Raw genomic sequence first — 12371 nt, forward strand, 5'->3', positions numbered from 1 at the left:
GATATGACCTCAAACAATTTGAAATTAATTTCAGGATAATTTCTGTCCCAGCATGAGCTCCTGTGTTTGAGTGTGTTGCCTAAGGTAACATTTTAAATCACAAAAGATGAAAGGCATTTCAACTGGGAAAAAAAAAAAAAGTTTTCACTTGTTGACTGCTGTCTGTCATCAACAATATACTATTATATTCTATATACTACACTATATTATAGTGCACTACTTTACTGTACTCTAGTCTACTAATATTATACTGGATACTACTATTTACCATAAAGTATATACTATTTTCTTTACCCTATACAATTCTATACTATACTACACAATACCATACTGGAGTTGATACTTTTTACCATAAAGTATATTCTATGTTGTATACCCTATGCTATACTACACTGTGTTGCATGGGACTGTGTAATATTTACCCTAAAGCATATACTATACTGTATATGCTATACAATATTATACAATGCTTTGCTGGACTCTATACAATATACTACAAGAATATACTATACTGTATACCATATACAATACTATACTATACTATACTATGCTGGACTGTATACCCTATACTATACTATACTACACTATATTGCACTGTACTGCACTATACTCTACTGTACACTATTACAGTATGCTACACTATGTGCCCTCTACTATATTTGCTATACTGTATTGTATTACACTGCATTGTGCCATTCTAGACCTTTCTAGAATAGACAGTTCTTGACAAGGCATTACTGTATTGCCATATACTATATTACAAAACACTGTATTGTACTATATTACACCACACTACAGTAAACTGCCCTGCACACCTGTGCACTATACTGTATTGCACTTTGCTGTACTGTAATATATGCTGTTTTGTACTGTGCTGTCCTATACTAGTTTATGCTATACTGGTCTGCACAACACTAAACTGTTCTATACTGCACAACCATACACTACACAGTATGCTGCATTTCACGAGTACAATACACTGTACTACATTACATTAAGCAACACTACACAGCACTAGATCAAACACCCAACACAGAGTACACTAAATTGTATCACACGACATTAGGCAACACTTCACTGTATTACATCAAACTACAGTAGAGAAGAACAAAAGCTGTCGTGCCAAGTATTTACTCTGTCGTTCCACCCTCGCCTCAGAGGAATTTAATCCATCTTTAATCTGCTCATATTATCAAACCTCGACATGATGCCTCCTGTCTGAGCTGATTAGCTTGACAAGCTTCCCGCAGAGCTTTGAGGACAGCCGTATGCATCACAGCAATGTCCAGACAGGCCAAACGAATGATGGGACATTAATTTGTGAAGGATCCAGTGTGACAGCTGAGGCTGATGAGCAGTCAGTCATCTTTTCTCATTAAGATGACAGTGTGATATGATGGAAATCCTGACAGCTGTGAGATTGCTTTGATTTTTATCCTTATTTACTTTGGCTTATTGACTTTCACAGCCTGGTTATCAGTTATGTGGCCACATAATTAGTTTTATTAAGTGAGACAAAGTACTTGCACACTGCTGACAATAACCTTCATTAATTTTTGAAGTTTCGAGAAGGATTTTGCATCATTCTTGAACATGATCCTGACAGTGAGGTATGATATCTGTAGCTGGCCATGGATGTTTAATGGATCATAGAATGTGTGAAGAGATCTCAAGTCTCCTGACTTAAAAGCTTGGCCTCATATTCAGCTTTCAGAACACCTATTTTCTTTTCTAAAAGTTTGATCTCTCCAGGGGATGATTTGCTGAGCAAAGCACAGTCTTTTTTCAGCATCATCCTGCTCCACATTTATATTACACACACACATCTATAGCTGAGAGCTGCCCGATACAACCACAGCTCCCTGCTGATGGTTATTAAACTGCTCCACTCAAGAAAGAGTTGGTTAAATGGCCTTGCTTAAGGATATCTATATAAGTAACTGCTGAAGGTGAGACAAAGCCATGCTCATTCAGCCTCCCTGCTGAGATTTTGGCAGTCAAACAATTTGATTCGGTGATTTAATGTTAACAAAGCTGCAGCAATCATGTTAAACTATTGATGCCTCATTAGTGGTTGGTTGCTGTCTTCAAAGCTCATTGTAGTTTCAGGTCTACAAACATGTTTCAGAGGCAGAACTGCTCTGGAGGCAGAAGCCGTCTTGGTTGGTTAAACTTCAGTATGTGCGTCCCGTGAACCACAGTTTCTCTGCACTGTTTGACTCCCACATCGTTTGATGACAAATCTCTGAAGCTAATGATGATTTTCATTATTTGTGTGTCTTATTCAGTCTTATTCAAAGAGGTCACAGACATCACAGCATTTTTAATACAAACTGTTGGCCCAGTGAAAAAGCAAGAGTGAAGGATACTAATATTTTGAGGCTTAGTGCTCTGCTGAAAAAAACTGCAATTTAGCCATGTCATGTCATGGTCATGAATGAATAGAAAATATGGACATAAATGCTGAAATATCTTCTCTGGCATCCAGTCAGCGTCTTTATGCATTTTTTGGAAGCTTTTACACGCCATAATGCACGCCATGCTTTCTACACTAAAATAAGGTTTTAAGAACATAGAAAAATATGTTGCTCAGTTTGTCACCCTTTGACACATGAACAAATTCACTTGGTTTCTTTCAAAAACATGGAGAAAAGGCACATAGCAAATTTGAAGGAATGACCCCAGAATTAGTAAAAAACTACTATGAAGTTTCAAGAAAATGATCAGAAAAAAATTAGGTAGCACTTTACAATAAGAGTACAACAATTAACATTCGTTAACGTAAGTTAATGCCGTAATAGTTAATTAACTGTTAGTTAATGATTATTATGGCATTTACTAATGTTAATAATAACTAAAATAACCCTTAAATAACTTTAGCATAAACAGCATTAGTACATGATTCTTAGACACATTAGTTAACGGTTAGTTAACTGTTACTCAATGTTTATTACCTGTTACTTAATGTTTATTACGGCATTAACTAACATTAATTATTGTACTCTTATTGTAAAGTGTTACCAAAAATTATGTAACTTAAAAAAATACATATAGTACTAATACTACTACTTATAATAATACTACCAATAATAATGATAATAAATCAAATTCAATTAAAATGATTGAAAACAAAACAGTAAATTAGCATCAAATGTGTTAAAAACTAAAATTATATCTAGAATTACTATAATTGTGTATTAAAATTAAATTACTTAGCATTTGGAAAAATGAATGCATAGATAAATGACCTCAAAATTATGAAAAAAATGAAGTGAATTTTATTCAGAGGGTAAAATAAAACCTTTCATGATATAAACCAGCCCATGGGCTCTTGATGTTTAATGTATTACTTCATATAGTCCACACCAATATCTACATAACAGTAAGCTCAAAAATATATGTGGACTTCTAACAGCATGAGAGGGGGTTTGTCATCTGCCTGCTGCTAGATGTGCACCAGCGCCACTGAAATTTGGAAATTGGGTGGATGAATGGAATATATTTCCAAGAACAGAAATAAATGCAAAGCCAACAGCCAGACAGAACAGAAAACATTAACTAAACCAAAGCAAAGTGCACCCTATAGCTTTTTCACACACAGATATGAGGCTGCTCAAAAGGAGAAAACGACCCCAAATTAATGGTCCATTAAAAGTCACGGCTCAGAGCAGCCCTCACTGTCTGCTGGCAGTCCATCAGTCTGAGCAGAGGGGAGTGATATTCCTGCTGCCGCCACACTCTTCTCAACTACACCTCTGCTTCCTGGGCCGCGCTGCCCTCCCATTGTTTGCTCCAGCTTCACTGATCCGTGTTCAAACAATCATGACTATTGTTTGTATGTAAATGTGAAACCAACCAAATCCAGCAGCAACAATGCATTGTATAGGTAGTGCTGGCCTATATGTGGTTTTTTCTGTTCCATAGACAAAGAACAAAGCGTCCTCCCAGCAGACATTATCCTCCTTAATGTCAGCATATCTAATTGACTTTCAAAGGGAACGGCTCATTGCATACATTAAGATTATGTAAACTGTATTAGTGGTGTAATGTTGCATTCACAAAAGAGCCTTTATACCCCCTCAGCATGTGAGCATATATCTACTGGAGCTCCCCATCGCTGGTTATTTATTATTTCTTCAAAGAGAGCCGGAAAATTAAGTGGATTGCTAGTAGTCAGGAAATCTTGGGGTTCATTTGCACAGATGGCCTCATTATACAACGAGGACACCGACGACCTCGAAGTCTCTGAAAAACACAATCAAATCTATTGTCATCTGTTTGGAAATTGGGAGTTTTGTCTCTGATTGTGAACAATTTAGAGGCTGTGTTTCATTTTACAGTGGATTTGTATAGGCCATTTGGGACACTGCTGTTTATGAGTGAACTGAACATTTTAATCGTGGATGCACCCAGTTGGAATTGAACCGCCAACCCTGGCAGTGTGGTGCCTTGCCTGCACCCACTGGGCCAACTGTGACCTCAAATTTATTACTCTACACGTCAAAGGAGATGCCATGGAATAAATATAAATAAAGGCAACAAAGTAAACATATTAACAAAGCATGCGCTGGAATATGGAATAAAGATGACTGACTGCATTGAAGCCAACAGCTCATTAACGCTACGAACATTAAAAGTCCAAAGCAGTAAGCAAGTGGAGGTTGTGCAATAAGCTATATTGTGGTTATTGTCATTAGTGTGCTGCAGTTATAGCTCCCAATCACCACATCATAACACAATCCCTTGTACATAATTGTTAGTAAGCCACTTTTACAGATTTTCTATGGTAATATTAGACGTTAAATAATGATACAGGCTGCTAATTTAATTTTGGTTTGGCCCTCCCCTAAACAAAATGTAGTTCCCGTTTGCTAAGTATTAGCTAAATATCTTTGGAGTAAATAACATGTGAACAAAGCAAAATTTTGGAGTTGGAGTTCTAATGTACAATTTAATATACTGCAGTGAGAGTATTAGCGCAGTAATAATTCAATAATATATTTTGAGTAAGCCTAGCTTGCTAATTGGGGTCTCTGACCTGAGCAGGCTAGCTAGCATCCTCCCCGTTAGCGTCATGTCACTCAGCTTTATGTTGCTTCTCAGCCCATTTGTTCCTCCAGATGGCGCTAGCGCATAGAAGCAGTAGTTATTGTAGTTTTGTGTTATTTCTTTTCTCACTGCGTTCCTCCATTGTCGTTGCTGTGATTTCTGTCTCTGTGGCTACACCGAGCCACACCTTGGTCCACAGCTAGCGCTGCACAAATGTTGGCCATGACCACCACAGCATGCTAACGTCACCGAGAAGCCCACTCCAGGCAAACAGGCAAAAAAGACACACAAACTGAAAATGCAGAGTGTATGCTGTTTATTTAGTGTGTTCATGTTCAAAAAAATTTGCTTCTTGCCAGTTTAAGGTCTGTGTTTTGAAGTGGCGGACAGAGTTTAGGTTTTTCACAGCTCATTCTTTAGTCAGAAAGCGAGGCGTGCCGATGTCTCCTGAGCGGACATGCTGCCTCCTGACCTCAGGCTCACCTCGCTGTTTGTGACGGAGCTGCCTGACAAATGGAGGGTTTGGACCCAAAATGACAATATTCACATGTAAATAACACTAAAAGTAGGGCTGTGCAATATGGCTAATTTCATATCTTGATAACGATATATATCACGATGTAGTATCTTAAAATAACCACAAGACTACTTTTTGATAATTCTGTCAACTGAATTCAAATGAAAGGCAGTGTCTCTTTTCCCCTTTTACTTGGAAGTGACATGGAACAGAAGCGAGCTTTGCTTTCAACACGTGTCTGCCACTGGCTCACATCCTCTGGCTCTCCCCGTCCTGCCTCTCATGGTTCCTCTGTACCTGTTGGATTAGGTTTGTTGTGTTGGGAACTGCTCTGCGATGTATTTTGCAGTACCATTTTCTGGTCGGCATCAGATTTCTTATATCTGTAAACCATGCCTAAATGATAGAAGTAGCTTCCTTCTCAGGTCTGTCTTGTCTTGTCTTGGTTGAGTCTTGCTCTGTGTCACAGGAACTTTTATTCTTTGTCACACCGTGCCATGTTTGTTCGTTATTCATGCTTTCAAAGACAACCACGTGTTCTGCGCCAAGACACATTTTTCTCTCATCCCATGATATGTATTTTCATATCGCACAACCCCGGCTAATAGTGCCACTGCTTTTCAAATGTGTTTTACTAGTGTGTATCAGTGTAGCACTGTTTGTCTGACAGCGTTACAATGGTGTTGAAAAATGCTACACTTAGAACAAGGGTTGATGTTTGCAGTAATTTCTTAAAGATACAAGCTAACTATACTCTTGCATCCAGGAATCTCTGAAGTTTAGCAATGTTAAGCAAGGAACTAACTTCTTTTTTTTTCATTTTTTTCATTGAAGGGAGCAGCCCATCTTCAGCGCCAGAGCTCATGTCTTCCAGATCGACCCAGCCACCAAGAGGAACTGGCTGCCGGCCAGCAAACACGCCGTCACCGTGTCCTTTTTCTATGATGCCAACCGGAGCGTCTACCGCATCATCAGCGTGGGCGGGACAAAGGTAGGACCCCCTTCCCTCTTCAGCGTACATCCGACTGAGACTGTACAATTAACATATAGTTTAAATCTCAAACACTGGGGCGCCCCGGTAACTCACCCGGTAGAGTGCGTACCACTTATCAAGGCTGAGTCCTGGGTTGAAATATGAGCCCTGATCTTGTTATTTCACAGCAGCAACATCCATTTTTTTTTCACAGGGATTGATAAAGTTCCTCTTTTATTCTCTGTGGTGACAGGCCATCATCAACAGCACAATCACCCCCAACATGACTTTCACCAAAACCTCGCAGAAGTTTGGCCAGTGGGCCGACAGCCGGGCCAACACCGTGTACGGCCTGGGCTTCTCCACGGAGCAGCAGCTGCAGCAGGTAACCGGCTCTCACACACTGTGGGGACGTTTTGACAAACAGTCCAAGGCTTCTTCGATCTATGATGCAGATATAAGGATAGAAGAAGGAATCTGGGATGTCCGAGACCCTTTTTGCCACCCGGCTTTAACATCCGTCTCATATTTGATTTGTTTCTAGACCTAACGCAGCTGTGTTTTGTTTACACCTGGCGGTAAAACGTCTCGAGTAAACACGTGGAAATCCGATTTGTATGTCTCTCATCATGTCACGCACATCACCTCCTCTGCCAGCCCTGACAGCTCATTTTTGACAAGTATGTCGCTGTCTGAGCTGCCTGCCTCCTGCTTGACTTACATGTGCTTCCTGATTGGAGCTGTGCAGGGAGGCATATACTGCTTTATGTGTAGCTCCTGTCTGTGGAAACAACTGCATTTACACTTTGTGGCCAACTGCAATTGAGAGTACCTGTGGATTTGAGTGACCAGATCTTGGGCACGTTTATACCTGAATTTCAGGTGCTTTTGCACATTACACATGTCACCTAGCGGTTAGTGCCAAATGGAAAGCCGGTTAGAGGTAATGAGGCACATTCAAGCCCACACTGTGACTAGTTATTTCACACATTTCAAGCTTGGACAGCAGCTCTGTCACCTTATTTTATTTATTTCTTTATTTTACATTTTGACATTTACATGACAAAACGTGACAAACGTGGCATGCTCTTACAGCAGAATTGAACTCCGGTAGAGTGTTGGGTTGTATAGTTACCTGGATGTGACATGGGTCCACATAATGGTGAAATATCCTCATTAGTTGCTCTATAGCTTGTTTCTGTTGCTCCATTCACTTCCATAGCAAAACAGCTCCCAAAATAACACTTTAAGTACATGAATAAACGCAAACAAAGCAGAATATGCAAGTACAAAAAACAGGTCCCAGTATCCTTTTTTCAGTGTAATTACAATTATTTGTGCAAGTACTACTAGGTTGTTTGTTCCTGGTGCAAGATTACTATGTGGAACTCCTATATGTGTTACCTGATCGATCTACTTTCCAACTGAAACTGGAAAATACAAGAAATTTTATGTCCACAAAAAATGGGTACTTGTTACTTGTAACTTGATGTTTTTAATATACTTTGTTCACTTTCTACTATGTCCTAAAAGTGTTATTTTGGGACTGGTTTTGCCACATCATGGAAGTGAATGGAGTGACTGAAATACAATAGTGTGGATTAACAGCCCAGGAGCAACTAACGAGGATATCTTAGCACCATGTGGACTCATATCACACCCAGGGAACTGTACAACCCCACACTCTACCAGAGTTCAATTTTCAGTTTTAAGCATAATGACTTATTGTGAGTGTGACAATAGAACAGCCCTCATGTCCTAGATGGGAACTGTGGTGTGTGAAGGGTTTCTTTTCAATGACGAGTTTTTCAAGTGACTCGAGTACCATGCTCACACTCCTCGTGTGAATCCCTCCTTTCCTCTCCATCTTCAGTTCTCAGAGCAGTTTAAGGAGGTGAAGGAGGCGGCCCGCCTGGCCAGGGAGAAATCTCAGGAGAGGTTTGAACTGGCCAACCCCGCGCTCAACATCGCCGCACCTCAGGTGAGCCCTGTTTTTTCTTTTTTTTTTCTTTTATATTTTTTTATTTTGATAACAGAAATAATCTGTAACATTTTCACCTCACTATGCTGATGTATCATTGCTGGATAGAACATGTTCATCAAAGATTTTCCATTTGCTGTTCTAAATACTTTTGTGGCTCTTTCCTGGGAAAAATCCTGCAGCACAGGAGGTTTCTGTTTTTCTTTGGAATCAACAGAAGAAAAAGAGGGTAGTTAGAAGGATCAGCAGTAGCTCCCATGACTAAACAACTTTATCAGCAGACTATCCAAGGAAGAACATGTCTCACACACTGTTTGATTGATGGGTGATTGACAGGTGATATCTGGGAAGTTCCAGTGCAGAAACTCCACGACATTAAGTGCTTGACACCAAAGAGTGTGACTAAATAAAAAGACAATGAGGATCCCGAAGATTACCGCTTTAAAGCTCCCAGGAGTATTTTTTTTACAACACCCAGCACTGCCTAATTACACACAGTGTAATTCCATGCTGTGTAATTAGAAATTAAGTTCTTCACATCTCTTGAGACTCACACACGTACACCAACACTTGATTAGATTAGATGAAACTTCACTGGTCCCTGTGGGGAAATTAGGTCATTGCTGCAGCAGAGGATATCATATAGATAAGAATGAGTCAAACAGAGAGGACTGCAGATTATCACGATATTTTTGTTAAACATTCAGCAGTAATGCGGATAAGATGACCAAGCAGGTAGACACAAATAATAAAACAGCTTCAACGGTCTAATAAGGTAAGAAAATTGGATTAAGGCAGCCTTTAGAACCAGTAAAAGACAGCACTTGTGTAATATTGTGATATTACAATATCTGAAATCCCTGATGATATATAGTTTCATATCACAATATTGACAAGATATAGATATATTGCCCAGTCCAACTGCAGATAATAGAACAGAGTAGAATACATTAATGCACATAAGAACAAGAAAACAGCAAGTAATCACGCTAACCAAACATATTAAAAATCAAATTAATATCAGATCCAGAGTCACCTTCTTTGATAAACTCACAGGGTGAAGCATACACACAGGTGTTCACATCGTGAGGTGCTGCAGGAGGGCTTCAGCATCCAGCTCAAGGTCACTTTGGCTGCGCTCAGACAGCAGGCGAATCTGATTAGTCCTAAAGGCTGACTGCTCACATTGTCATCTCCAGTTTACCACAGCAAATGAGTGCGTTTAGAGATTACAGTAATTTGCTGCAACAAGACAGTAATGGGAAAGTTTGGGTTTCTGTAAGGCATTTTCTGGAACAGAGACGGGCGAGCATATGTGATGGCGGGCCAAGAGCCTGCAGGTTTTCATTCTAATCAGTCACTGATTAGCACTCCATCAACCAGAGAGGGAGGAAGTGATCAGTGAAATCAGCTGGTATTGTGTTTGGTTGAGGAGTGAAAACCTGCAGGCTCTTGGCTCTTGACCCTCAACCCCTGCTCGCGTTCCTCAAGAGAAAATATCATCAGTGGAGGAGGCAGGTACCTGCTTTTCTGTTGTGGAAGCAGGACAGCTCTTTATCCGTTCAGCTACCACCGTCCTCTTGTGTTTGTCGCTCGCTGCTTCTCTTATTGCAACATGTGAGGTCCAATCGGGTGGGGAGTGGTGGGGCGGGAAAAAAAACCCAACCACTTAAATCCGTTCTGAGTCGTCTGACTGAGTTAGATTTTCAGAGATGTGATTTGAACTGCATTTCAAGCTGCCTACAAGTGGAGATCACTGTGTGTCACTGACCACACTCAACTCCGGCGTCATGTTTACTGTCATGGATAATCTCGCTGAGCCAAATGGTTTCTTCTGAAAGAGGAAAATTATGCTGACTGTGTCGGAAAGGGAAGCTGGGCCACTGGAACAGGTATTATCCTTTAAATCTGCTCTGAAAAGATCGGAGTTGATGTGTTTATGCCGTTCAGAGAGTCAGATTGAGGCTTCCTGTGTATAACCTCTTGTGGGCCTTGACACAGGCGGCAGGTTGTAGTGATCGATATTCTGACCATCAGGTTACGGGACAAGCTTTCTGCCCGAGCGGCTGGTGTGACAGAGCTGAGCAGTGAGGCACAGCAGCGCTTCCCTTAGGACCATGCTGCCATCCAGACATTTCTATTTTAAACACATGCAGAATCATGTGGGATTAGATGGATCCCCCCCATCTGGCCGCTCCATTATTTCCCCATTGGCTAACCCCATTAAAGGATTTCATGCATGAAAAATGGAGATGGGAGGCGGAAAGAGACGCTGTGGCTCTGAAGGTGTACGGAGGGGACAGTAATGGCTGAAAGTGAAAGAAAGAGGAACGAGAGAACAGGAGAGGAAAAGAGGGCTGAATCATCTATAATTGAAAGGGATCTGGGCCGCTGTTAAAAGGACAGCGGCTCTCATCCCGCCTGCTGATCTCTTGGTGGACGTGATAACGCCAAAGCTCTGTTGGAGGAGCGAGAGTTTGCTCATGCTACAAACTTTTTCTCCTCCACTGCTTCCTTCCCCAAACGGCCCTAACTGTTTATCATGAAATTATGAGAAAGGATACTCTGGAATCGTTGTTTGGTATAGTTCTTCAGAGACTGTTTGCAGCGCCAACATGCGCAACCTGCCGCTTTGCGTGGCTGTGACCAAGAACAAACAGTCTGTATATGGAGGAAACAATACTGAAAACAAATGAATTGCTTTTGAAAACCAATGAGCTGCTCTGCCCGTCTATTCCAGTAGTGATTTCTGCCAAATAATAGGAATTGTGTTGTTTGATAAGACTTTATTTGGCTGCTGTGGCGATGAAAATTGAACCCCGGGTAAAGTCTGTGTGTGCACGCTGCTCTTTCATTGTATCGTAGTAATGATTTTTGCCAAGTAATAGGAATCTATTGTTTAAGTGTGTATTTGGCTATTGTGGAAAAATGTATTGAACCCAGGAGAAAGTGTGTGTGTGTACTCGCACACTGTAGAAATAACAAAGAGCCATTCAGCAGGTCTAAGAGACAGCACAGTTGCACTGCATTCCAACTCACTCAAATAATAGCTTGCTGTTTTTCTCATTGTACTTTTTGCAGTTCTTATTCAGGGCTGGAATACGAAGAAGTCAATAAGACAAGAAGAATATAAACTTTAATCACATAATGTTTCACCATATTGACGATTTTACAAAAGCACATTGTTTTTGCTTTGGCCTTTAATAAAATTGTTTGAAACTACTTTTAATGCATTCAGATAACACATTAGGGCTTATTCACACAGGATCAGGCATTGTAGCAAAAACACAAGGAATCTCATTCATTTAAAATGGGGGTGGTGCGTTTTGGCTGGGCTTCATCAAGGGTTTCAGCAAAAAAAAAAAAAAAAAAAAAACAAGGTCAACTAAGCTGCAAGTCAGTGTGAGCGTCTCACATTACAACCAACATCTTTTCAAGGTCACAGCAAACTTTCATGGTGTCCAAAAGTGTCTAATGAATAAAACACAAATGTGTTTATCAGCTGCTCCCATTTTGCACATGCATGGTATGCTAATAATGCAGTTTTACACAGTTGTCTGCATGGGTGAGATGGGTTTCCTGCCCGAGGCTTGACCATGTTGGCAGACCAGGGTGTCTATGTGCTGGAGTAGCATGTGCAGTGCCTTGCCTCTCCACTGTGTGTGGTTCCCTCTGCCCAGTGCATGCTGGGATAGACTCCACCATGTTCCAAGTGACCATGTTTTATCTCTTCTTTTTGTTTGTGTAGCCCTTTGAATTTACATTCAGTAAAAACTGACCGGCTTGTTCTACACATTGAACTACACAAGACCTATTGCAATTTATTTCTGTTCTTCTCTATGATTTTAGAT

General features: G+C 40.5%; 1 protein-coding gene across 2 annotated transcripts in view; it reads left to right on the forward strand.

Moving 5' to 3' along the window:
• LOC115358119 (homer protein homolog 3) overlaps positions 1 to 12371 on the forward strand; it is a 68646-nt gene that overhangs the window by 12535 nt on the left and 43740 nt on the right. For both annotated transcript variants that reach the window (XM_030049958.1, XM_030049959.1), the window contains 3 exons: positions 6401 to 6557; positions 6793 to 6924; positions 8413 to 8520. In XM_030049958.1, coding sequence (XP_029905818.1) covers positions 6401 to 6557; positions 6793 to 6924; positions 8413 to 8520 — 397 coding nt within the window. The remainder of the gene's footprint in view (positions 1 to 6400; positions 6558 to 6792; positions 6925 to 8412; positions 8521 to 12371) is intronic.

The sequence above is a fragment of the Myripristis murdjan genome, chromosome 4 (genome assembly GCF_902150065.1).
Source record: "Myripristis murdjan chromosome 4, fMyrMur1.1, whole genome shotgun sequence".
Lineage (NCBI taxonomy): Eukaryota > Metazoa > Chordata > Actinopteri > Holocentriformes > Holocentridae > Myripristis > Myripristis murdjan.